Below are 24,975 nucleotides of genomic sequence, written 5' to 3'. Positions count from 1 at the left end.
TAACAATAATGAATGGACGGGTGACTTCCTTCCCTCTGTATTATTTCTCCCTACAATTATTTTGAGACCAAATGATCGTCTAATGATGCAGCCATAATGATGGGTTTTTACTTGTACGGTATTTCTTGTTTTTTGGTTAATTTTAACAAGCAGTTTATTTAATTACACTATAATGAATTTTATAGGAAGTTATTTAATACTTTTAATCAATATTTATGCATAGAAAATAGTTTTGTAAACTGATGCTGTTTTGGCGGTAAAAATGTAATTTAAACAGCGCTTAGCGCTTACTTTATACAGGCAGCTGACAAGGGCTCAGGTCCGGAGCTAAAAACCAGTTTGTGAATTGAAGATTTATAATACTCACCTTTCTTCATTGAGTAGCACACCGACACTTCACTGCTTCCCAGATCACCTAGCTAGACTGACAGTTCCTTCTTATCTGTCCTTCTGGCTGCCTTGCGATCTCTGCCACTTAGTCAGAATGGTAGCTCCTCAATGTCCCTCCTCCCTGCTGCTGTGGGATTTCTGCCCACTTAGTCTGATTGACAGCTCCTCAATGTCCCTCCTTTGGAATCTCTGCCCACCTAGTCTGACTGGCAGCTCCTCAAGGTTCCTCCTCCCTGCTGCTGTTGAATCTCTGCCAATCTAGTCTGATTGACAGCTTCTCAGTGTCCCTCCTCCCTGCTGCTGTTGAATTTCTCCCCACCTAATCTGATTGACAGCTCCTCAATTTCCATCCTTCCTGCTGATGAATCTCTGCCCACTTAGTCTGATTGACAGCTCCTCAATATCCCTCCTTTGGAATCTGTGCCCACCTAGTCTAAATGGCAGCTCCTTAAGGTTCCTCCTCCCTGCTGCTGTTGAATCTCTGCCCACTTACTCTGATTGACAACTCCTCAGTGTCCCTCCTCCCTGCTGCTGTTGACTCTCTGCCAATCTAGTCTGATTGACAGCTCCTCAGTGTCCCTCCTCCCTGCTGCTGTTGACTCTCTGCCAATCTAGTCTGATTGACAGCTCCTCAGTGTCCCTCCTCCCTGCTGCTGTTGACTCTCTGCCAATCTAGTCTGATTGACAGCTCCTCAGTGTCCCTCCTCCCTGCTGCTGTTGACTCTCTGCCAATCTAGTCTGATTGACAGCTCCTCAGTGTCCCTCCTCCCTGCTGCTGTTGACTCTCTGCCAATCTAGTCTGATTGACAGCTCCTCAGTGTCCCTCCTCCCTGCTGCTGTTGAATCTCTGCCCACTTAGTCTGATTAGATAAAGGCATGGGGGATCTGCGTTGGAATGACCGCGCTGCTGCAGCAGATGAGCGGTTCCAAAGTTAATACAAGTAGTTTTATAAATAAAACTACATTTTGACACCTGATAATTGTAGCATTACACATGGATATTGGTTATTCTTCTCTTATATAACAATGGTGAAGACCCCCCTTAATCTTTGGGGGTCTTGAGGTGGAGTGCATGCTTGTCACCCTACTTCCTAGACGGCTTCCAGCAAGCGCAGACTGTGACCAGTGTAACGAGCAGGAATATTCCCCCGGTGGACAGGACGATGTACAAAGAGCTTCTTCCTGTGAGATAGAAGACGTCTTGTTATTATCAGATTAGGAGAGAACTGTGCATCCATAGAAAAGACATAATGTCAATCATATAAGGTCAGTCCGCTAGGAGAGGAAGGGTGCGGGATCCTCAAAGTGACCTCACCTAGGGTCTCCACAGGTAGCCCAATTAAGGCTGGGTACAAACATCCTGGTAGTGCCAGACCTGTGTATGGGGTGGGAAGTAATGAGGGTCCAACCCCTATAATCTCATCTGACCCCTCAGCTCCTTAGTCACTCAGTGTGACTGCAGACTTGTGAATCCTCACAGTGCGCAGTTTTCACGCTGTCAGGATTCTCTGGTTCCGGCTCGAGGAGCTGGCAGGAACGTGACCACAAGTATACAATTTGGATACATGCACTCACGTGCCAACTAGACGTGCAAAGCCTCCCTCAATACAAGTGGATTTATAGAGGCCAGATAAGTCTAGTCAGAATGTGGACAGAAGTATGCAAATCACATGACTTCCCTGCTCCAAGAATCGGAGAATCCTGACAGCGCATGCATTGCACGCTGTCAGGCTTAACAAGGCTGCAGTCATATAGAGTGACTAAGGCTGGACAACCCTTTTAAGTGGGAGATAACAACAAGCTTACTGACTGCTTTTAATAATAAAATGGCAGAATAGTGAGTGCAGCTCTGGGGTATAACACAGGATGTAACTCAGGATCAGTGATGTATGTACAGAGTGACTGCACCAGCAGAATAGTGAGTGCAGCTCTGGAGTATAATACAGGCAGTAACTCAGGATCAGTAATGTAATGTATGTACACAGTGACTGCACCAGCAGAATAGTGAGTGCAGCTCTGGAGTATAATACAGGAGGTAACTCAGGATCAGTAATGTATGTACACAGTGACTGCACCAGCAGAATAGTGAGTGCAGCTCTGAAACTGTAAAAAAGAACACATATATATGTTTTTTATGACTAATGATTGAGATGTGTTTCATATTACTAATTACTCACTGTAGACGGTTATCTTTATAGGAGAGCTACGTCCGCTGCTAATAGGGTTCTCTACCAGGCAATTATAGATTTCATCATCAGACATTATCACTCTGGTGATGGTCACCACCTGATGGTTTGGGGACAGGAGGATCCTGGAGTCATTAATCAGCGTCTTTCCAGCCTTCAGCCAAGTGTAGAGCGGCTTAGTCCCATTATCATGGACGCAGCTCATAGTGAGGTTTTCTGTCAGCTCCAGGACCGTGGATGATGGAACGGATACCCGAGGCTTCGACACGGGCACTAGTCAGGAATGAAAGAATAGACGAGATAACAGAACTACAGGACAACATCAATATAGTGACTGTGTCTGCTAATGTTATGGAGGAGGTGTCTGTGACCGGTAATGTTATGGAGGAGGTGACTGTGTACGGTAATGTTATGGAGGAGGTGACTGTGGCCGGTAATGTTATGGAGGAGGCGACTGTGACCAGTAATGTTATGGAGGAGGCGACTGTGACCAGTAATGTTATGGAGGAGGTGACTGTGGCCGGTATTGTTATGGAGGAAGCAAGTGTGACCGGTAATGTTATGGAGGAGGTGACTGTGACCGGTAAGTTATGGAGGAGGCGACTGTGACCGGTAATGTTATGGAGGAAGCAACTGTGACCGGTAATGTTATGGAGGAGGTGACTGTGGCCGGTAATGTTATGGAGGAGGCGACTGTGACCGGTAATGTTATGGAGGAGGCGACTGTGACCGGTAATGTTATGGAAGAGGTGACTGTGGCCGGTAATGTTATGGAGGAGGCGACTGTGACCGGTAATGTTATGGAGGAGGCGACTGTGACCGGTAACGTTATGGAGGAGGTGACTGTGGCCGGTAATGTTATGGAAGAGGTGACTGTGGCCGGTATTGTTATGGAGGAGGTGACTGTGGCCGTTAATGTTATGGAGGAGATGACTGTGAGCGGTAATGTTATGGAGGAGGCGACTGTGAGCGGTAATGTTATGGAGGAGGTGACTGTGACCGGTAATGTTATGGAGGAGGAGACTGTGACCGGTAATGTTATGGAGGAGGTGACTGTGACCGGTAATGTTATGGAGGAGGCGACTGTGACCGGTAATGTTATGGAGGAGGTGACTGTGACCGGTAATGTTATGGAGGAGGTGACTGTGACCGGTAATGTTATGGAGGAGGAGACTGTGACCGGTAATGTTATGGAGGAGGTGACTGTGACCGGTAATGTTATGGAGGAGGTGACTGTGACAGGTAATGTTATGGAGGAGATGACTGTGACCGGTAATGTTATGGAGGAGGCGACTGAGCGGTCTTGTTATGGAGGAGGTGACTGTGACCGGTAATGTTATGGAGGAGGTGACTGTGACCGGTAATGTTATGGAGGAGGTGACTGTGACCGGTAATGTTATGGAGGAGGAGACTGTAACTAGCACAGATGAAGTATATTGCAGAGCTGACAGCCACCAGTTACAAGTGCAGCAATAGCTATAGTGATCGCCAGCCTATCAGAGGCCAGCAGCTGATGTCAACTTGCTCTTCACAGGTGTTGCATGACGTCACTGACATGAGCTGCCCACCTCCTGCAGTGACTATGGAGGAGGAAGATGTGGTTGTTCACCACGGGAGCACGGACAGGTAAGGAGAATCATTTATTTTTTTAAAAGTCTTTGAGGAGAGGCAAAGATGTAGACGACTATTATAGGAAGGGGCCAAGATGGGAGCCTTAATTATAGGAAGGGGCCAAGATGGGAGCCTTAATTATAGGAAGGAGCCAGAATGGGGCCTTTATTATAGGAAGGGGCCAGGATGTCGGACATTATTATAGGAAGGTGCCAGGATGGGGAACATTAATATAGGAGGGGGCCATGATGGAGGATATTATTATAGGAAGGGGCCAGGATATGGGCCATTATTATAGGAAGGGGCCAGGATGGGTGATGTTATTATTAAGGGGCTAGAATGAGGGCCTTTATTATAGGAAGGGGCAAGAATGGGGGACATTACTATTGGAAGGGGCCAGGATGGGGGACATTAGTATAGGAAGGGGCCAGGATAAAGCACATTATTATAGGAAGGGGCCAGGATATGGGCCTATATTAAAGGAAGGGGCCATGATGGGCGACATTATTATTATCATCATTATTATTATTATTATTAATAATAATAACGGGCTAGGATGGAGGCCTTTATTATCGGAAGGGGCCAGTATGGGCAACATTATTATAGGAAGGGGCCAGGATGGGTGACATTATTATTGGAAGGGGACAAAATGGGGGACATTACTATAGGTAGGAGCCAGGATGTGGGCCATTATTTTAGGAAGGGGCCAGGAAGTGGGACATTTAATCGGAAAGGGCTAGGATGTGGGCCATTATTATAGGAAGGGGCCAGGATGGAGAACATTATTATAAGAAGGGGCCAGGATGGGGGACATTATTATATGAAAGGGCAAAGATTGGGGATGAGGCTTGGATGGGTGACAACATTACAGAATGGGGCCAGGATGGGGGAGATTATTACAAGATGGGAAACATTGCTACAGGAAGAATGGGGGACATTATTAAAGAGGGCAGGATAGGATGGGGACAATTATTACAGGATGGAGGACATTATTATAGGGGCCCATCGCAGAATATGCCACTGGTGAGTAGTGATGGAGGCCCTGGGATCTTACCGTCCACAGTGAGGTTGATGGACTTTTCTCCGGTGAACGTGTCATCAGTTATGGAAACCTCCACATCGTACGTCCCTTCGTCAGACAGGAGAAGGTGGCTTATTAATAGGGATCCATTTTCAAAAATCTGTATCCGATCTTTGTAATCCGGCCGCAAATTCCCAATGATCTCGGTGCCCACGGACTGCACCACAGTGACGGGCTTCTCCCTCCTCACTTGCCATTTGACCACCGGCTTGTCACTGCTGGAGCTGCTGTACTGCACCGAGAGCAGCGCGGACCTGCCGAACGTGCCGTGGATGAGCTGGACGTGACTGCTGATGTTCACAACCTCGACGAGCTCTATGGAGGCACAAGAGACGCCAAATGTTACAATCATTGTGCTGCTGAGCCGTGCATCTAATCTTATCCTGTATGATACTGTCAGCTGAGCTGTGTATCTAATCTTATCCAGGTTCCTGTCCACCTATAAATTGTAGGCTTTTTAACCTAAAGAGAGGCATTAGTTTGATAGGGACCCAACAAAATTGATTTCGCCATGCTGTTGGCTGTGGGGCTCACATAAAACTTGCCATTTTTGTCTAAATATCTCACTGTTTACATGTTCTCCACAGCGGTAATGCATGTCTATATTCCCATATTCATCGTTCCACATGTCTTAGCACTTCAGAGTGCAACGGTCTCCTTTTTTTGCTGCAGAGGTGACATGACCCGGCTTTTCGAATACCTTGTGGAATGCCTCCAGGAAATCTGGCAGGTCAGAGATAACTCGATCACTTCTCTCTCATAGTGGTGTGATTCAGAAGAGCACCTCACCAGTCAGAAGAGACGTCAGAAAGGTCACTGTGTCCTGATCAGAAGCAAAGTGGTGCGACAAAAGTTCAAAGTGCACTGGTGTATGAATTCTCTGCATTGCTTGGGGCAGCCATCAAACCGCGGCGGAGCAGACAAGCGTGGACCAAAAGCAAGAACCGGCCTGCCTGCCGGAGGAGGCACTACAGCCAAGACAGGATCAGGTGGTTTCTTTGGTGTCAAGGTGTGCAGACGGATGTCCACTAGCCGCAAGTAGGTCAGGATTCAGTCTTATTGTTCCCATTGATGGACCAACTCTTGTTGCAGACCTGCGAGCTGGGTGGTTCTGGAGGCAGCGGGGTCCATGGCCTGAGCAGACTGTGACTTTGGTGGGTGTGGACGCACTGTGCCACAGCAGCGGCTCACCCTGGAGAGGTGTGACTAAGCGACTACCTCGTCTAGAACCAGTGTGTCACGCCCGGGTAACCGGACAAGGAGGAAGTGGGTCCACTAGTCCAAGGTACCGTTCACTGACCCAGAGGAGCAGACCTGAGCGGCCACTGAGGCTGCACTAAAAGCACCGGAGGTGGAAGCAGGTACACACGCAAATACGTGACCGGCCAGGATGCAGCCCCGGGGAATCCTGATACCTCGGCAGCTGGCGCCACAGGGCAGAGATCAGGAACCGGAGCGGATGAGGCAGAGGCTGGTGTGGTCCAGAAGAGGCTGGTACTGGTGGTCACAGGCAGGCGGTAGGAGCTTGCAGGAACTGGAGAAATCAGGATGGTCACAGGCGGGTAAACGGGGCACCACTAGACGGAACAGAGTCACAAAACAAATCGGAATGCGGGTTATACCATGGAGACCTGACAACTAGCACGAGCAAGCTATCTGCAGGGACACATTGAACAGGCACCTCCCACTGGGGGAGGATGCCTTAAATACAATGTACCTATTGAGTTGGACTGAGAGGCACTTCCGGGTTAGGTCGCACTGGCCCTTTAAGAAAAAGGAGAGCAGCTCGGCCTAAGCATGCTCCTGAGAGCCCTATCACGCATGCATGGGCCTCGGGAGCCAGGAACCGAACCAGGAAGCATGAAGCAGGCAAGGACACGTCGGCATTCCTGGCACACAGGCAGAGGGGGCGCCGACAGCTGAACAGGGAGGGACCTAAGGGCAGCGGGGCCGAACGGAGGCAGAGGGGACACAGGAGGTGAACCTGGAGGATTGTCAGCACTCATGGGCTGGGAGTGCTGACGGTATAACACTGTGATGGTGAGGATAGGCTTGAGCAGGAAGGCAGCCACCAGGTGCTACTCAGGGAATATCACGGCATTGTGGCAGCTGACCCCAGGGGTTGAGGATGCAGGGATGAGCTCAGATGCAGACAGGACGGCTGGTTCAGGCCAATGCAATGGGTACGGCGGGTACAGCAGGAACTAGAACACAGGTACAGATTAGTGGGTACAGGTAACGGACACAGGATATAGGGAATGGGATTGGACAGCTGCCGTAGAAACGTGTCTCAAGCAGCAAAAATATATTGCTCAGGCACCTTCCATAGGGTGAGGTTGCCTTACGCTGCTAGTGCCTCTCAGCCATAAACTGAAAGGCACTTCCGGATTAGAGCATGCTGGCCTGTTAAGAGCAGGGAGGAGTGTCCGCAGGGCCCGGGAGCTAGCACACGAGACTGAAGCAGACGGCACCGCTGAGCAGTCGGGAGGGTGAGTGCGCCGAAGACTCTGCTGGAAGGAAGAAGATGGAAAGTGTGGGGATGCCGGCTACAGCGTTACATAAGCCTCCTTACACTGACATGTCTCCACAAGGAGAAACCATATTCCTTAGACTAGAGTACTAGTGGTTCAGACTCCTGCCCTACAATAGGTTTCGCTTTCACAGTTTCACCTGTGCATTATATAAAAGTGTAGGATTGCAGAGGCGCAGACTCCTGCCCCACACTGGGTTTCGCCTTCACAGCGTCTCCTGTGCTTTATATAAGTGTAAGATTCCAGTGGCGTTGACTCCAACCTCACACTAGGTTTCACTTTCACAGCTTCTGCCGTGCATTATATAAGTGTAGGTCCCACCCTGGGTTTCACTTCCACGGCTTCACCTGTAGTGTACTATACTGGTGGCGCTGACTCCAGCCCCACACTGGCTTTCGCTTCTGCTGTGCATTATATAAAAGTGTAGGATTCCAGTGGCGCTGACTCTGGCCCCACACTGGGTTTCGCCTTCACAGCTTCTGCTGTGCATAATATATAAGTGCAGGATTCCAGTGGTGCTGACTCCAGCTCCACACTGGGTTTCGCTTTCACAGCTTCTGCTATGCGTTATATACTGTATAAATAATATACAGTATAAATGTAGAATTCCAGTGGCGATGACACCGGCCCCACACTGGGTTTCGCCTCCATAGCTTCTGCTGTGCATTATATATGTATAGAATTGCTGTGGCGCTGACTCCGGCCCCACCCTGGGTTTCGCCTCTATACCTTCTGCTGTGCATTATATATGTATAGAATTGCTGTGGCGCTGACTCCGGCCTCACACTGGGTTTCGCCTCCATAGCTTCTGCTGTGCATTATATAAGTATAGAATTGCTGTGGCGCTGACTCCGGCCCCAAACTGGGTTTCGCTTTCACAGCTTCTCCTGTACTTTATATATAAATGTATGATTTCAGTGGCGCTGAATCCAGCCCTACCCTGGGTTTCACCTCCATAGCTTCTGCTGTGCATTATATAAGTATACAATTGCTGTGGCGCTGACTCTGGCCAACCCTGGGTTTCGCTTCCATAGCTTCTGCTGTGCATTATATATGTATAGAATTGCTGTGGCGCTGACTCTGGCCAACCCTGGGTTTCGCTTCCATAGCTTCTGCTGTGCATTATATAAGTATGGAATTGCAGTGGCGCTGACTCCGGACCACCCTGGGTTTCGCCTCCATAGTTTCTGCTGTGCATTATATAAGTGTAGGATTCCAGTGGCGCTGACTCCGGCCCCACACTGGGTTTCGCCTCCATAGCTTCTGCTGTGCATTATATACAGTAAGTATGGAATTGCTGTGGCGCTGACTCCGGCCCCACCCTGGGTTTCGCCGTCATAGCCTTTGCTGTGCATCATATAAGTATAGAATTGCTGTGGCGCTGACTCCGGCCCCACCCTGGGTTTCGCTGTTTCGCTTTCACAGCTTCTCCTGTGCATTATATATAAATGTAGGATTCCAGTGGCACTGACTCCGGCCCCACACTGGGTTTCGCCTCCATAGCTTCTGCTGTGCATTATATAAGTATAGAATTGCTGTGGCGCTGACTCCGGCCCCACACTGGGTTTCGCCTCCATAGCTTCTGTGGCGCCCTGGACAAGCCAAGGGCCACAGAGCACAACACCCACAGCACCCCACACTCCCGGTCAGGCACACCGAAGTCAGACAAAAACCCTTGTTGCCTTCCTCCAGGGGCTAATGTTCACACCAGGGGGCGGAGCCAGGCAGTTGGTCCCGCCCACCGAGGAGTTCACAGTCCTGGAGGCGGGAAAAGCAGACAGTTCAGTTTTGACAGTGAAAGTGGAAGGAGGAAAGTGTGGTAGTGGAGCAACTGACTGACAGCGTCCGGGTGTGTGGCCCGGGCGAGACAGCAAGGTTGGCAGACGGTGGTGACCGTCTGCAGGAGTGGCCTATCAGAGTTACCGTAAGGACCGTGGACGGGCGGTGGCCCGGCGGTACCGGACCGGTACACGAAGAGAAGTCAGCACCATCTGGCAGGGGCTTTCGGACCCCGGCAAGGCTAGGAGTCGCCGTGAATTTGCCGAATCCGTTAGTGAAGGGAACCTCCTGGGTTTCCAAACAGCTAAGTCCCGACAGAAGGCAACAGTCCAACCAGGAGAGGGAGACACCGCCACCGCCAAGGCAACCGTTTCTCAGGGCCAGAGCCTGCGGGCAAGAAGGGGCTCCTTCAGCCCATATCCAAGCTGGGGAGCGGGTTACCGGTGGGAACCCATCGGAACCAACAACCGTACACAGGTGGAGGGAAAGGCAGTCACCATCAACCTGCCGGGAGCAACAACACCGCAGCCGTCTGTGGGACCCGTCCATCCAGCCGAGTGTTTTACCGAGAACTGTGTCTTCATCATTGGGCTGAGTGAGTACCACCGTGCTGTGCGGCACAGCGCTGCCCCCGCGACCCTGCACCTCGCCAGGCCCCGTAACCCGCCTGCCATCCATCCCTACCCCATCACCGGGCCCCGGGACTACCAACCCCCTACCCACGGAGGGGAGAACTAACAACAAAGCTGCTCCCAGTCATCGCTCCCGGGATCCCCGTACAGAGCAGCGGTGGTGTCACCAATCTGACCACAACCGTGGGTGGCGTCACGGACAATAACCATCAATCCCCACAATCAATCCCCTTTTCACTCACGGGAGAGGAGCGCCGCTCGAGTCCCCGGGATTCGGCCCACCGCTCGAGCCACCACCGAGCAGCAGCAGCAGCAGCGGCCGGAGCAGAGAAGTGGGAGAGCGCGGCGTCCCCTCCTCCGCCCGCGACACTTCTGCTGTGCATTATATAAGTATAGAATTGCTGTGGCGCTGACTCCGGCCCCACACTGGGTTTCGCCTTCTTAGCTTCTGCTGTGCATTATATAAGTATAGAATTGCTGTGGCGCTGACTCCGGCCCCACACTGGGTTTCGCTGTTTCGCTTTCACAGCTTCTCCTGTGCATTATATATAAATGTAGGATTCCAGTGGCGCTGACTCCGGCCCCACCCTGGGTTTCGCCTCCATAGCTTCTGCTGTGCATTATATAAGTATACAATTGCTGTGGCGCTGACTCCGGCCCCACACTGGGTTTCGCCTGCATAGCTTCTGCTGTGCATTATACAAGTATACAATTGCTGTGGCGCTGACTCCGGCCCCACACTGGGTTTCGCCTCCATAGCTTCTGCTGTGCATTATATAAGTATACAATTGCTGTGGCGCTGACTCCGGACCCACACTGGGTTTCGCCTCTATAGCTTCTGCTGTGCATTATATAAGTATACAATTGCTGTGGCGCTGACTCCGGACCCACACTGGGTTTCGCCTCCATAGCTTCTGCTGTGCATTATATAAGTATACAATTGCTGTGGCGCTGACTCCGGACCCACACTGGGTTTCGCCTCCATAGCTTCTGCTGTGCATTATATAAGTATACAATTGCTGTGGCGCTGACTCCGGACCCACACTGGGTTTCGCCTCCATAGCTTCTGCTGTGCATTATATAAGTATACAATTGCTGTGGCGCTGACTCCGGACCCACACTGGGTTTCGCCTCCATAGCTTCTGCTGTGCATTATATAAGTATACAATTGCTGTGGCGCTGACTCCGGCTCCACACTGGGTTTCGCCTCCATAGCTTCTGCTGTGCATTATATAAGTATACAATTGCTGTGGCGCTGACTCCGGACCCACACTGGGTTTCGCCTCCATAGCTTCTGCTGTGCATTATATAAGTATACAATTGCTGTGGCGCTGACTCCGGACCCACACTGGGTTTTGCTTCGGTGACTGATGATCATAATCAACAAATAACTAAACCTCCAGAGGAAAACAGATGATTATTAGGAAATTCCCGAGCACAGATAAGGGGAGGAGCCTCCACAGAGGGGAGGGGCTGCAGAGTCCGGCGCAGTGGTGCACGCTGTGGTTGTCCCCGGTGCTGGCTCCGTCACTTCAGGACTTTTGGCACAAAATCAGGACTGACATTGGGACACAAAACACAGAACAGGCCATACATCAAGTGTCAGGAACACGGAGGCCGACTCTGCGGGAGAGGGGCCAGGACCACAATACAGCTCCTTGTGTAGATAAACCCATCCATCCCTGCACCAGGGCCTCAGTACAGGAGCCACCGCACCATGAAGCGCGTCCTCCGCCTGGAGCCCGGGTCCGCAGCTCCATCATCCAAAACAGCGGAGGCTTATCCGTGCTAAAGACGAGGCGAAACGAGGGAACAAATCCTAAATATAAAACCTGCACTCAATAATGTACATAAATAAGTATAAACACATAACCCCCATAACAGCAACATCCACAGTGCCCCCCTAACAGTGACATCCAGTGCCCCCATAATAAGTGATATCCACAGTGCCCCCCTAACATCGACATCCACAGTGGCCCCATAATAACAGCGATATCCACAGTGCCCCCATAATAGAGACATCCACAGTGCCCCCATAATAAGTGATATCCACAGTGCCCCCCTAACATCGACATCCACAGTGCCCCCATAATAACAGTGATATCCACAGTGGCCCCATAATAACAGAGACATCCACAGTGCCCCCATAATAACAGTGATATCCACAGTGCCCCCATAATAACAGCGATATCCACAGTGCCCCCATAATAACAGCGATATCCACAGTGCCCCATAATAACAGCGATATCCACAGTGCCCCATAATAACAGCGATATCCACAGTGCCCCCATAATAACAGCGATATCCACAGTGCCCCCATAATAACATCGATATCCACAGTGCCCCCATAATAACATCGATATACACAGTGCCCCCATAATAACAGTGATATCCACAGTGCCCCCATAATAACATCGATATCCACAGTGCCCCCATAATAACAGCAATATCCACAGTGCCCCCATAATAACAGCGATATCCACAGTACCCCCATAATAACAGTGATATCCACAGTGCCCCCATAATAACAGCGATATCCACAGTGCCCCATAATAACAGCGATATCCACAGTGCCCCATAATAACAGTGATATCCACAGTGCCCCCATAATAATAGTGATATCCACAGTGCCCCCATAATAAGTGATATCCACAGTGCCCCCATAATAACAGCGATATCCACAGTGCCCCCATAATAAGAGACATCCACAGTGCCCCCATAATAACAGCGATATCCACAGTGCCCCCATAATAACAGTGATATCCACAGTGCCCCCATAATAACAGTGATATCCACAGTGCCCCCATAATAACAGCAATATCCACAGTGCCCCATAATAACAGTGATATCCACAGTGCCCCCATAATAACAGCGACATCCACAGTGCCCCATAATAACAGCGACATCCACAGTGCCCCATAATAACAGTGATATCCACAGTGCCCCCATAATAACAGAGACATCCACAGTGCCCCCATAATAACAGCGATATCCACAGTGCCCCCATAATAACAGACATCCACAGTGCCCCCATAATAACAGTGATATCCACAGTGCCCCCATAATAACAGTGATATCCACAGTGCCCCCATAATAACAGCGATATCCACAGTGCCCCCATAATAACAGACATCCACAGTGCCCCCATAATAACAGCGATATCCACAGTGCCCCCATAATAACAGTGATACCCACAGTGCCCCCATAACAACAGCAATATCCACAGTGCCCCCATAATAACAGCGACATCCACAGTGCCCCATAATAACAGCGACATCCACAGTGCCCCCATAATAACAGTGACATCCACAGTGTCCCCATAATAACAGCGATATCCACAGTGCCCCCATAATAACAGAGACATCCACAGTGCCCCATAATAAGTGATATCCACAGTGCCCCATAATAACAGTGATATCCACAGTGCCCCCATAATAACAGCAATATCCACAGTGCCCCCATAATAACAGAGACATCCACAGTGCCCCCATAATAACAGCAATATCCACAGTCCCCCATAATAGAGACATCCACAGTGCCCCCATAATAACAGTGATATCCACAGTGCCCCCATAATAACAGCGATATCCACAGTGCCCCCATAATAACAGCGACATCCACAGTGCCCCCATAATAACAGTGACATCCACAGTGCCCCCATAATAACAGAGACATCCACAGTGGCCCCATAATAACAAAGACATCCACAGTGCCCCCATAATAAGTGATATCCACAGTGCCCCCATAATAACAGCAATATCCACAGTGCCCCCATAATAACAGAGACATCCACAGTGCCCCCATAATAACAGCAATATCCACAGTCCCCCATAATAGAGACATCCACAGTGCCCCCATAATAACAGTGATATCCACAGTGCCCCCATAATAACAGCGATATCCACAGTGCCCCCATAATAACAGCGACATCCACAGTGCCCCCATAATAACAGTGACATCCACAGTGCCCCCATAATAACAGAGACATCCACAGTGGCCCCATAATAACAAAGACATCCACAGTGCCCCCATAATAACAGAGACATACACAGTGGCCCCATAATAACAGAGACATCCACAGTGCCCCCATAATAACAGCGATATCCACAGTGCCCCATAATAACAGTGATATCCACAGTGCCCCCATAATAACAGACATCCACAGTGCCCCCATAATAACAGCGACATTCACAGTGCCCACATATTACCAGTAAGATCCACAGCACCCCCATAACGGGCAACATCCACAATGCCCACACAATACCAGCGATATCCACAGCCCCCATAACAGCAACATTCACAGTGCCTCCACAATACCAGTGATATCTACAATGCCCCCCCAATACCAGTGACATCCACAGTGCCCCCATAACAGCAACATCCACATTGCCCCCACAATACAAGTGATATCCACCACAGCCCACCATAACAGCAACATTCACAGTGCCCCCCCAAAATACTAGTGATATCCACAGTGCTCCCACAATACCAGTGACATCCACATTGCCTCCCCAATACCAGTGACATCCACATTGCCTCCCCAATACCAGTGACATCCACAGTGCCCCCACAATAATAGCGACATCCACAGTGCCTTCATAATACCAGCGACATCCACAGTGCCCCAATAATACCAGCGGCATCCAAACTGCCCCCATAACAGCGATATCCACAGTGCCCCCATAATAATAGTGATATCCACAGTGCCCCCATAATAAGTGATATCCACAGTGCCCCCATAATAACAGCGACATCCACAGTGCCCCCACAATAATAGCGACATCCACAGTGCCTTCATAATACCAGCGACATCCACAGTGCCCCAATAATACCAGCGGCATCCAAACTGCCCCCATAACAGCGATATCCACAGTGCCCCCATAATAATAGTGATATCCACAGTGCCCCCATAATAAGTGATATCCACAGTGCCCCCATAATAACAGCGACATCCACAGTGCCCCATAATAACAGTGATATCCACAGTGCCCCCATAATAACAGCGATATCCACAGTGCCCCCATAATAACAGTGATATCCACAATGCCCCTATATTAACAGAGACATCCACAGTGCCCCCATAATAACAGACATCCACAGTGCCCCCATAATAACAGACATCCACAGTGCCCCCATAATAACAGCGATATCCACAGTGCCCCATAATAACAGTGATATCAACAGTGCCCCATAATAACAGTGATATCCACAGTGCCCCCATAATAACAGCGATATCCACAGTGCCCCATAATAACAGTGATATCAACAGTGCCCCATAATAACAGTGATATCCACAGTGCCCCCATAATAACAGACATCCACAGTGCCCCCATAATAACAGCGATATCCACAGTGCCCCATAATAACAGTGATATCCACAGTGCCCCATAATAACAGTGATATCCACAGTGCCCCATAATAACAGTGATCTCCCCAGTGCCCCCATAATAACAGCAATATCCACAGTGCCCCATAATAACAGCGATATCCACAGTGCCCCATAATAACAGTGATATCCACAGTGCCCCCATAATAACAGCGACATCCACAGTGCCCCATAATAACAGCGACATCCACAGTGCCCCATAATAACAGTGATATCCACAGTGCCCCCATAATAACAGCGATATCCACAGTGCCCCATAATAACAGAGACATCCACAGTGCCCCATAATAACAGCGATATCCACAGTGCCCCATAATAACAGCGATATCCACAGTGCCCCCATAATAACAGTGATATCCACAGTGCACCCATAATAACAGCGATATCCACAGTGCCCCATAATAACAGCGATATCCAAAGTGCCCCATAATAACAGACATCCACAGTGCCCCCATAATAACAGCGACATTCACAGTGCCCACATATTACCAGTAACATCCACAGCGCCCCCATAACGGGCAACATCCACAATGCCCACACAATACCAGCGATATCCACAGCCCCCATAACAGCAACATTCACAGTGCCTCCACAATACCAGTGATATCTACAATGCCCCCCCAATACCAGTGACATCCACAGTGCCCCCATAACAGCAACATCCACAATGCCCCCACAATACAAGTGATATCCACCACAGCCCACCATAACAGCAACATTCACAGTGCCCCCCCAAAATACTAGTGATATCCACAGTGCTCCCACAATACCAGTGACATCCACATTGCCTCCCCAATACCAGTGACATCCACATTGCCTCCCCAATACCAGTGACATCCACATTGCCTCCCCAATACCAGTGACATCCACAGTGCCCCCACAATAATAGCGACATCCACAGTGCCTTCATAATACCAGCGACATCCACAGTGCCCCAATAATACCAGCGACATCCAAACTGCCCCCATAACAGCGATATCCACAGTGCCCCCATAATAACAGTGATATCCACAGTGCCCCCATAATAATAGTGATATCCACAGTGCCCCCATAATAAGTGATATCCACAGTGCCCCCATAATAACAGCGACATCCACAGTGCCCCATAATAACAGTGATATCCACAGTGCCCCCATAATAACAGTGATATCCACAATGCCCCTATATTAAGAGACATCCACAGTGCCCCCATAATAACAGCGATATCCACAGTGCCCCATAATAACAGTGATATCCACAGTGCCCCCATAATAACAGTGATATCCACAATGCCCCTATATTAACAGAGACATCCACAGTGCCCCCATAATAACAGACATCCACAGTGCCCCCATAATAACAGACATCCACAGTGCCCCCATAATAACAGCGATATCCACAGTGCCCCATAATTACAGTGATATCCACAGTGCCCCATAATAACAGTGATATCCACAGTGCCTCCATAATAACAGTGATCTCCACAGTGCCCCCATAATAACAGCGATATCCACAGTGCCCCCATAATAACAGTGATATCAACAGTGCCCCATAATAACAGTGATATCCACAGTGCCCCCATAATAACAGAGATATCCACAGTGCCCCCATAATAACAGCGATATCCACAGTGCCCCCATAATAACAGCGATATCCACAGTGCCCCCATAATAACAGCGATATCCACAGTGCCCCCATAATAACAGTGATATCCACAGTGCCCCCATAATAACAGCGATATCCACAGTGCCCCCATAATAACAGCGATATCCACAGTGCCCCCATAATAACAGCGATATCCACAGTGCCGCCATAATAACAGCGATATCCACAGTGTCCCCATAATAACAGTGATATCCACAGTGCCCCCATAATAACAGCAATATCCACAGTGCCCCATAATAACAGTGATATCCACAGTGCCCCCATAATAACAGCGATATCCACAGTGCCCCATAATAACAGCGATATCCACAGTGCCCCATAATAACAGCGATATCCACAGTGCCCCATAATAACAGCGATATCCAAAGTGCCCCATAATAGAGACATCCACAGTGCCCCCATAATAACAACGACATCCACAGTGCCCCCATAATAACAGCGACATCCACAGTGCCCCCATAATAACAGTGACATCCACAGTGCCCCCATAATAACAGTGACATCCACAGTGCCCCATAATAACAGTGATATCCACAGTGCCCCATAATAACAGACATCCACAGTGCCCCCATAATAACAGCGACATTCACAGTGCCCACATATTACCAGTAACATCCACAGCGCCCCCATAACGGGCAACATCCACAATGCCCACACAATACCAGCGATATCCACAGCCCCCATAACAGCAACATTCACAGTGCCTCCACAATACTAACAACATCCACAGTGCCCCCACAATACCAGTGATATCCACAATGCCCCCCCAATACCAGTGACATCCACAGTGCCCCCATAACAGCAACATCCACAATGCCCCCACAATACAAGTGATATCCACCACAGCCCACCATAACAGCAACATTCACAGTGCCCCCACAATATCAGAGACATCCTTAGTGCCCCCCAAAATACTAGTGATATCCACAGTGCTCCCACAATACCAGCTACATCCACATTGCCCCCCCAATACCAGTGACATCCACATTGCCCCCCCAATACCAGTGACATCCATAGTGCGCCCACAATAATAGCGACATCCACAGTGCCTTCATAATACCAGCGACATCCACATTGCCCCCCCAATACCAGTGACATCCACAGTGCCCCCACAATAATAGCGACATCCACAGTGCCTTCATAATACCAGTGATATTCGCAGTGTCCCCATAATACCAGCGACATCCAAACTGCCCCCCATAATAACAGCAATATCTACAGTGCCCCCATAATAACAGCGATATCCACAGTGCCCCCATAATAAGAGACATCCACAGTGCCCCCATAATAACAGCGATATCCACAGTGCCCTCATAATAACAGCGATATCCAGTGCCCCCATAATAACAGTGATATCCACAGTGCCCCCATAATAACAGTGATATCCACAGTGCCCCCATAATAACAGTGATATCCACAATGCCCCATAATAACAGCGATATCCACAGTGCCCCCATAATAACAGCGATATCCACAGTGCCCCCATAATAACAGCGATATCCACAGTGCCCACATAATAACAGCGATATCCACAGTGCCCCCATAATAACAGACATCCACAGTGCCCCCATAATAACAGTGATATCCACAGTGCCCCATAATAACAGAGACATCCACAGTGCCCCCATAATAACAGCGATATCCACAGTGCCCCCATAATAACAGCGACATCCACAGTGCCCCATAATAACAGCGATATCCACAGTGCCCCATAATAACAGTGATATCCACAGTGCCCCATAATAACAGTGATATCCACAGTGTCCCCCATAATAACAGCAATATCCACAGTGCCCCATAATAACAGCGATATCCCACAGTGCCCCATAATAACAGCAATATCCACAGTGCCCCATAATAACAGCGACATTCACACTGCCCCATAATAACAGCGACATTCACACTGCCCCATAATAACAGCGACATTCACACTGCCCCATAATAAGAGACATCCACAGTGCCCCATAATAACAGCGACATTCACACTGCCCCATAATAACAGCGACATTCACACTGCCCCATAATAACAGCGACATTCACACTGCCCCATAATAACAGCGACATTCACACTGCCCCATAATAAGAGACATCCACAGTGCCCCATAATAACAGCAATATCCACAGTGCCCCATAATAACAGCGACATTCACAGTGCCCACATATTACCAGTAAGATCCACAGCGCCCCCATAACGGGCAACATCCACAATGCCCACACAATACCAGCGATATCCACAGCCCCCATAACAGCAACATTCACAGTGCCTCCACAATACTAACAACATCCACAGTGCCCCCACAATACCAGTGATATCCACAATGCCCCCCCAATACCAGTGACATCCACAGTGCCCCCATAACAGCAACATCCACAATGCCCCCACAATACAAGTGATATCCACCACAGCCCACCATAACAGCAACATTCACAGTGCCCCCACAATATCAGAGACATCCTTAGTGCCCCCCAAAATACTAGTGATATCCACAGTGCTCCCACAATACCAGCTACATCCACATTGCCCCCCCAATACCAGTGACATCCACATTGCCCCCCCAATACCAGTGACATCCATAGTGCGCCCACAATAATAGCGACATCCACAGTGCCTTCATAATACCAGCGACATCCACATTGCCCCCCCAATACCAGTGACATCCACAGTGCCCCCACAATAATAGCGACATCCACAGTGCCTTCATAATACCAGTGATATTCGCAGTGTCCCCATAATACCAGCGACATCCAAACTGCCCCCCATAATAACAGCAATATCTACAGTGCCCCCATAATAACAGCGATATCCACAGTGCCCCCATAATAAGAGACATCCACAGTGCCCCCATAATAACAGCGATATCCACAGTGCCCTCATAATAACAGCGATATCCAGTGCCCCCATAATAACAGTGATATCCACAGTGCCCCCATAATAACAGTGATATCCACAGTGCCCCCATAATAACAGTGATATCCACAATGCCCCATAATAACAGCGATATCCACAGTGCCCCCATAATAACAGCGATATCCACAGTGCCCCCATAATAACAGCGATATCCACAGTGCCCACATAATAACAGCGATATCCACAGTGCCCCCATAATAACAGACATCCACAGTGCCCCCATAATAACAGTGATATCCACAGTGCCCCATAATAACAGAGACATCCACAGTGCCCCCATAATAACAGCGATATCCACAGTGCCCCCATAATAACAGCGACATCCACAGTGCCCCATAATAACAGCGATATCCACAGTGCCCCATAATAACAGTGATATCCACAGTGCCCCATAATAACAGTGATATCCACAGTGTCCCCCATAATAACAGCAATATCCACAGTGCCCCATAATAACAGCGATATCCCACAGTGCCCCATAATAACAGCAATATCCACAGTGCCCCATAATAACAGCGACATTCACACTGCCCCATAATAACAGCGACATTCACACTGCCCCATAATAACAGCGACATTCACACTGCCCCATAATAACAGCGACATTCACACTGCCCCATAATAACAGCGACATTCACACTGCCCCATAATAACAGCGACATTCACACTGCCCCATAATAACAGCGACATTCACACTGCCCCATAATAACAGCGACATTCACACTGCCCCATAATAAGAGACATCCACAGTGCCCCATAATAACAGCAATATCCACAGTGCCCCATAATAACAGCGACATTCACAGTGCCCACATATTACCAGTAAGATCCACAGCGCCCCCATAACGGGCAACATCCACAATGCCCACACAATACCAGCGATATCCACAGCCCCCATAACAGCAACATTCACAGTGCCTCCACAATACTAACAACATCCACAGTGCCCCCACAATACCAGTGATATCCACAATGCCCCCCCAATACCAGTGACATCCACAGTGCCCCCATAACAGCAACATCCACAATGCCCCCACAATACAAGTGATATCCACCACAGCCCACCATAACAGCAACATTCACAGTGCCCCCACAATATCAGAGACATCCTTAGTGCCCCCCCAAAATACTAGTGATATCCACAGTGCTCCCACAATACCAGCTACATCCACATTGCCCTCCCAATACCAGTGACATCCACATTGCCCCCCCAATACCAGTGACATCCATAGTGCCCCCACAATAATAGCGACATCCACAGTGCCTTCATAATACCAGTGACATCCATAGTGCGCCCACAATACCAGTGACATCCACATTGCCCCCCCAATACCAGTGACATCCACAGTGCCCCCACAATAATAGCGACATCCACAGTGCCTTCATAATACCAGTGATATTCGCAGTGTCCCCATAATACCAGCGACATCCACATTGCCCTCCCAATACCAGTGACATCCATAGTGCGCCCACAATACCAGCTACATCCACATTGCCCTCCCAATACCAGTGACATCCATAGTGCGCCCACAATAATAGCGACATCCACAGTGCCTTCATAATACCAGTGATATTCGCAGTCCCCCCATAATAACAGCGACATCCAAACTGCCCCCATAATAACAGCAATATCTACAGTGCACCCATAACAGCAATATCTACAGTGCCCCCAAAATAACAGCGATATTCGCAGTGCCCCTATAATAAGAGATAGCCCCCCATTATAGCAGTGATATCTACAGTGCCCCCATAAATAATAACACCACATTCCCAGTGCCCCCATAATAAGGGATATTTGCAGTTCCCCCCATAGTAACAGTGATATTTGCAGTGCCCCCATAATATCAGCGACATCCACAGTGCCCCCATAATAAGGGATATTTGCAGTTCCCCCCCATAGTAACAGTGATATTTGCAGTGCCCCCATAATATCAGCGACATCCACAGTACCCTCATAATAATGGCGATAGCCACAGTGCCCTATACCAATGACATCCACAGTGCCCCCATAATAACAGTGATATCCATAAAGCCCCCATAATAACAGTGATATCCACAGTGTCCCCATAATAACATCGATATCCACAGTGCCCCCATAATAACAGCGATATCCGCAATGCCCCTGTCAGCCCCTGTTCAGACCACATCACTGGGCCCCAGGGTGTGCACAGGTAACACATTCCTCCAGCTGACCCTGTGGTGATACTTTGCAGCCGAGGACGGCCGGGGTTTATGTTCAGCCCCATTGGGGAGTGCAGGCTGTGTGCACCTTGCTGCGCTCTGCACCCTGTGTCTGTGTCATACAGCGGGGGGTCACATAACGCAGCGGGGGGAGGGGGGTCACATAACGCAGCGGGGTCTTAAAAATGAGGAATTAAAATGCAGATTAAGAAAGTTCTCAAAACTTGTGCAAGAAGTGAAGCAGTTTCCCATGACAATGTGAAGATGAATGGCGCCAAGCAAAACCGCAGCATGTGAATTGTGGCAGCGCCTCCTGAGGAGCAGACATTATACCATCAGCTATACAGGGAAGAGCCTGGACTGAAGAGCTGACACTCCAGCAATGCAGCAGCCTCTTTCCTGTGTGGACGGCCGGCAGCCTCTTTCCTGTGCGGACGGCCGGCAGCCTCTCGCCTGTGCGGACGGCCGGCAGCCTCTCGCCTGTGCGGACGGCCGGCAGCCTCTCGCCTGTGCGGACGGCCGGCAGCCTCTCGCCTGTGCGGACGGCCGGCAGCCTCTCGCCTGTGCGGACGGCCGGCAGCCTCTCGCCTGTGCGGACGGCCGGCAGCCTCTCGCCTGTGCGGACGGCCGGCAGCCTCTCGCCTGTGCGGACGGCCGGCAGCCTCTCGCCTGTGCGGACGGCCGGCAGCCTCTCGCCTGTGCGGACGGCCGGCAGCCTCTCGCCTGTGCGGACGGCCGGCAGCCTCTCGCATAGGCGGACGGCCGGCAGCCTCTCACCTGTGCGGACGGCCGGCAGCCTCTCACCTGTATGGACGGCCGGCAGCCTCTCACCTGTATGGACGGCCGGCAGCTTCTCACCTGTATGGACGGCCGGCAGCCTCTCACCTGTGTGGACGGCCGGCAGCCTCTCGCCTGTATGGACGGCCGGCAGCCTCTCGCCTGTATGGACGGCCGGCAGCCTCTCGCCTGTGTGGACGGCCGGCAGCCTCTCTCCTGTGTGGACGGCCGGCAGCCTCTCGCCTGTGTGGACGGCCGGCAGCCTCTCGCCTGTGTGGACGGCCGGCAGCCTCTCGCCTGTGTGGACGGCCGGCAGCCTCTCGCCTGTATGGACGGCCGGCAGCCTCTCGCCTGTATGGACGGCCGGCAGCCTCTCGCCTGTATGGACGGCCGGCAGCCTCTCTCCTGTGTGGACGGCCGGCAGCCTCTCGCCTGTGTGGACGGCCGGCAGCCTCTCGCCTGTGTGGACGGCCGGCAGCCTCTCGCCTGTGCGGACGGCCGGCAGCCTCTCGCCTGTGCGGACGGCCGGCAGCCTCTCGCCTGTGCGGACGGCCGGCAGCCTCTCGCCTGTGCGGACGGCCGGCAGCCTCTCGCCTGTGCGGACGGCCGGCAGCCTCTCGCCTGTGCGGACGGCCGGCAGCCTCTCGCCTGTGCGGACGGCCGGCAGCCTCTCGCCTGTGCGGACGGCCGGCAGCCTCTCGCCTGTGCGGACGGCCGGCAGCCTCTCGCCTGGGCGGACGGCCGGCAGCCTCTCGCCTGTGCGGACGGCCGGCAGCCTCTCGCCTGTGCGGACGGCCGGCAGCCTCTCGCCTGTGCGGACGGCCGGCAGCCTCTCGCCTGGGCGGACGGCCGGCAGCCTCTCACCTGTGCGGACGGCCGGCAGCCTCTCACCTGTATGGACGGCCGGCAGCTTCTCACCTGTATGGACGGCCGGCAGCTTCTCACCTGTATGGACGGCCGGCAGCTTCTCACCTGTATGGACGGCCGGCAGCCTCTCCCAGTATGGACGGCCGGCAGCCTCTCACCTGTGCGGACGGCCGGCAGCCTCTCACCTGTGCGGACGGCCGGCAGCCTCTCACCTGTGCGGACGGCCGGCAGCCTCTCACCTGTGCGGACGGTCGGCAGCCTCTCACCTGTGCGGACGGTCGGCAGCCTCTCACCTGTATGGACGGCCGGCAGCCTCTCACCTGTATGGACGGCCGGCAGCCTCTCACCTGTGCGGACGGCCGGCAGCCTCTCACCTGTATGGACGGCCAGCAGCCACAGCAGGTGCAGCAGAGCCCGCAGGTCGCCCGCTCGCTCTGCCTTCATCTTGGTGAAGCTGGGCACCCCAGCAGTGATTTGCATGTCTTCTCCACGCTGGGCACGTCTTGTAGTGCTGCTCAGTGGCTTGTGCCAGTGTCTTCTGAATAGAGGCAGCTCTGTCCTTTGTTCTCACTTCCCAACAACCACTTTTATGCCAAGTCCTTTGTAAAATAACATCTCTCTTTAAATACCCTGAAAACCCCCCAAAAGCAAAAAGAACAGCAGAGAAGAGGCTGAGGCTGCACCAATCCCCCCAAAATGAGTCTTATTAAGCTGGATGAAGGATAGAGATGGATCCAGCTGTTGTGGATGTGATGTGGGGGGGCGCGGAGTGAAGGGGGCTGTCAGGGGCGCGTTACTCACAGATTGTTGCTGGTCCATTGCTCTCACTGGGTGGGATCATCTGTGGAAGGAAAGAAAATTAAAGGGACTTTCCCTAAAGAAGATGTCAAGTTTTATGTGGTGAGGATGGACGCTCCTCAGATCCTGAGCGCCCGACCTACGGGACCATGAGAAATGCCAACCAGCCCACCAGGACTAGGCAGCACCCAGCATGTCTGGAGG

The 24,975-nt window shown here is 51.0% G+C and overlaps 1 protein-coding gene across 2 annotated transcripts in view; it reads right to left on the bottom strand.

Moving 5' to 3' along the window:
- Positions 1-24,726, bottom strand: part of HEPACAM (hepatic and glial cell adhesion molecule) — a 43,042-nt gene extending 18,316 nt beyond the window's left edge. The window contains exons 1-4 of one of the 2 annotated variants that reach the window (XM_075328595.1): positions 24,348-24,726; positions 5,242-5,583; positions 2,568-2,849; positions 1,479-1,572 (exon numbers count right to left, since the gene is read on the bottom strand). In XM_075328595.1, the coding sequence (XP_075184710.1) occupies positions 1,479-1,572; positions 2,568-2,849; positions 5,242-5,583; positions 24,348-24,453 (824 nt within the window). In that variant the 5' untranslated portion in view covers positions 24,454-24,726. The remainder of the gene's footprint in view (positions 1-1,478; positions 1,573-2,567; positions 2,850-5,241; positions 5,584-24,347) is intronic. The other variant, XM_075328596.1, reaches the window with a different exon arrangement.
- Between the last annotated feature and the right edge of the window lie 249 nt (positions 24,727-24,975).

The sequence above is a fragment of the Anomaloglossus baeobatrachus genome, chromosome 11, assembly GCF_048569485.1.
Source record: "Anomaloglossus baeobatrachus isolate aAnoBae1 chromosome 11, aAnoBae1.hap1, whole genome shotgun sequence".
Taxonomy (NCBI): Eukaryota; Metazoa; Chordata; class Amphibia; order Anura; family Aromobatidae; genus Anomaloglossus; species Anomaloglossus baeobatrachus.
This window is presented reverse-complemented; position numbering and strand designations above follow the sequence as displayed.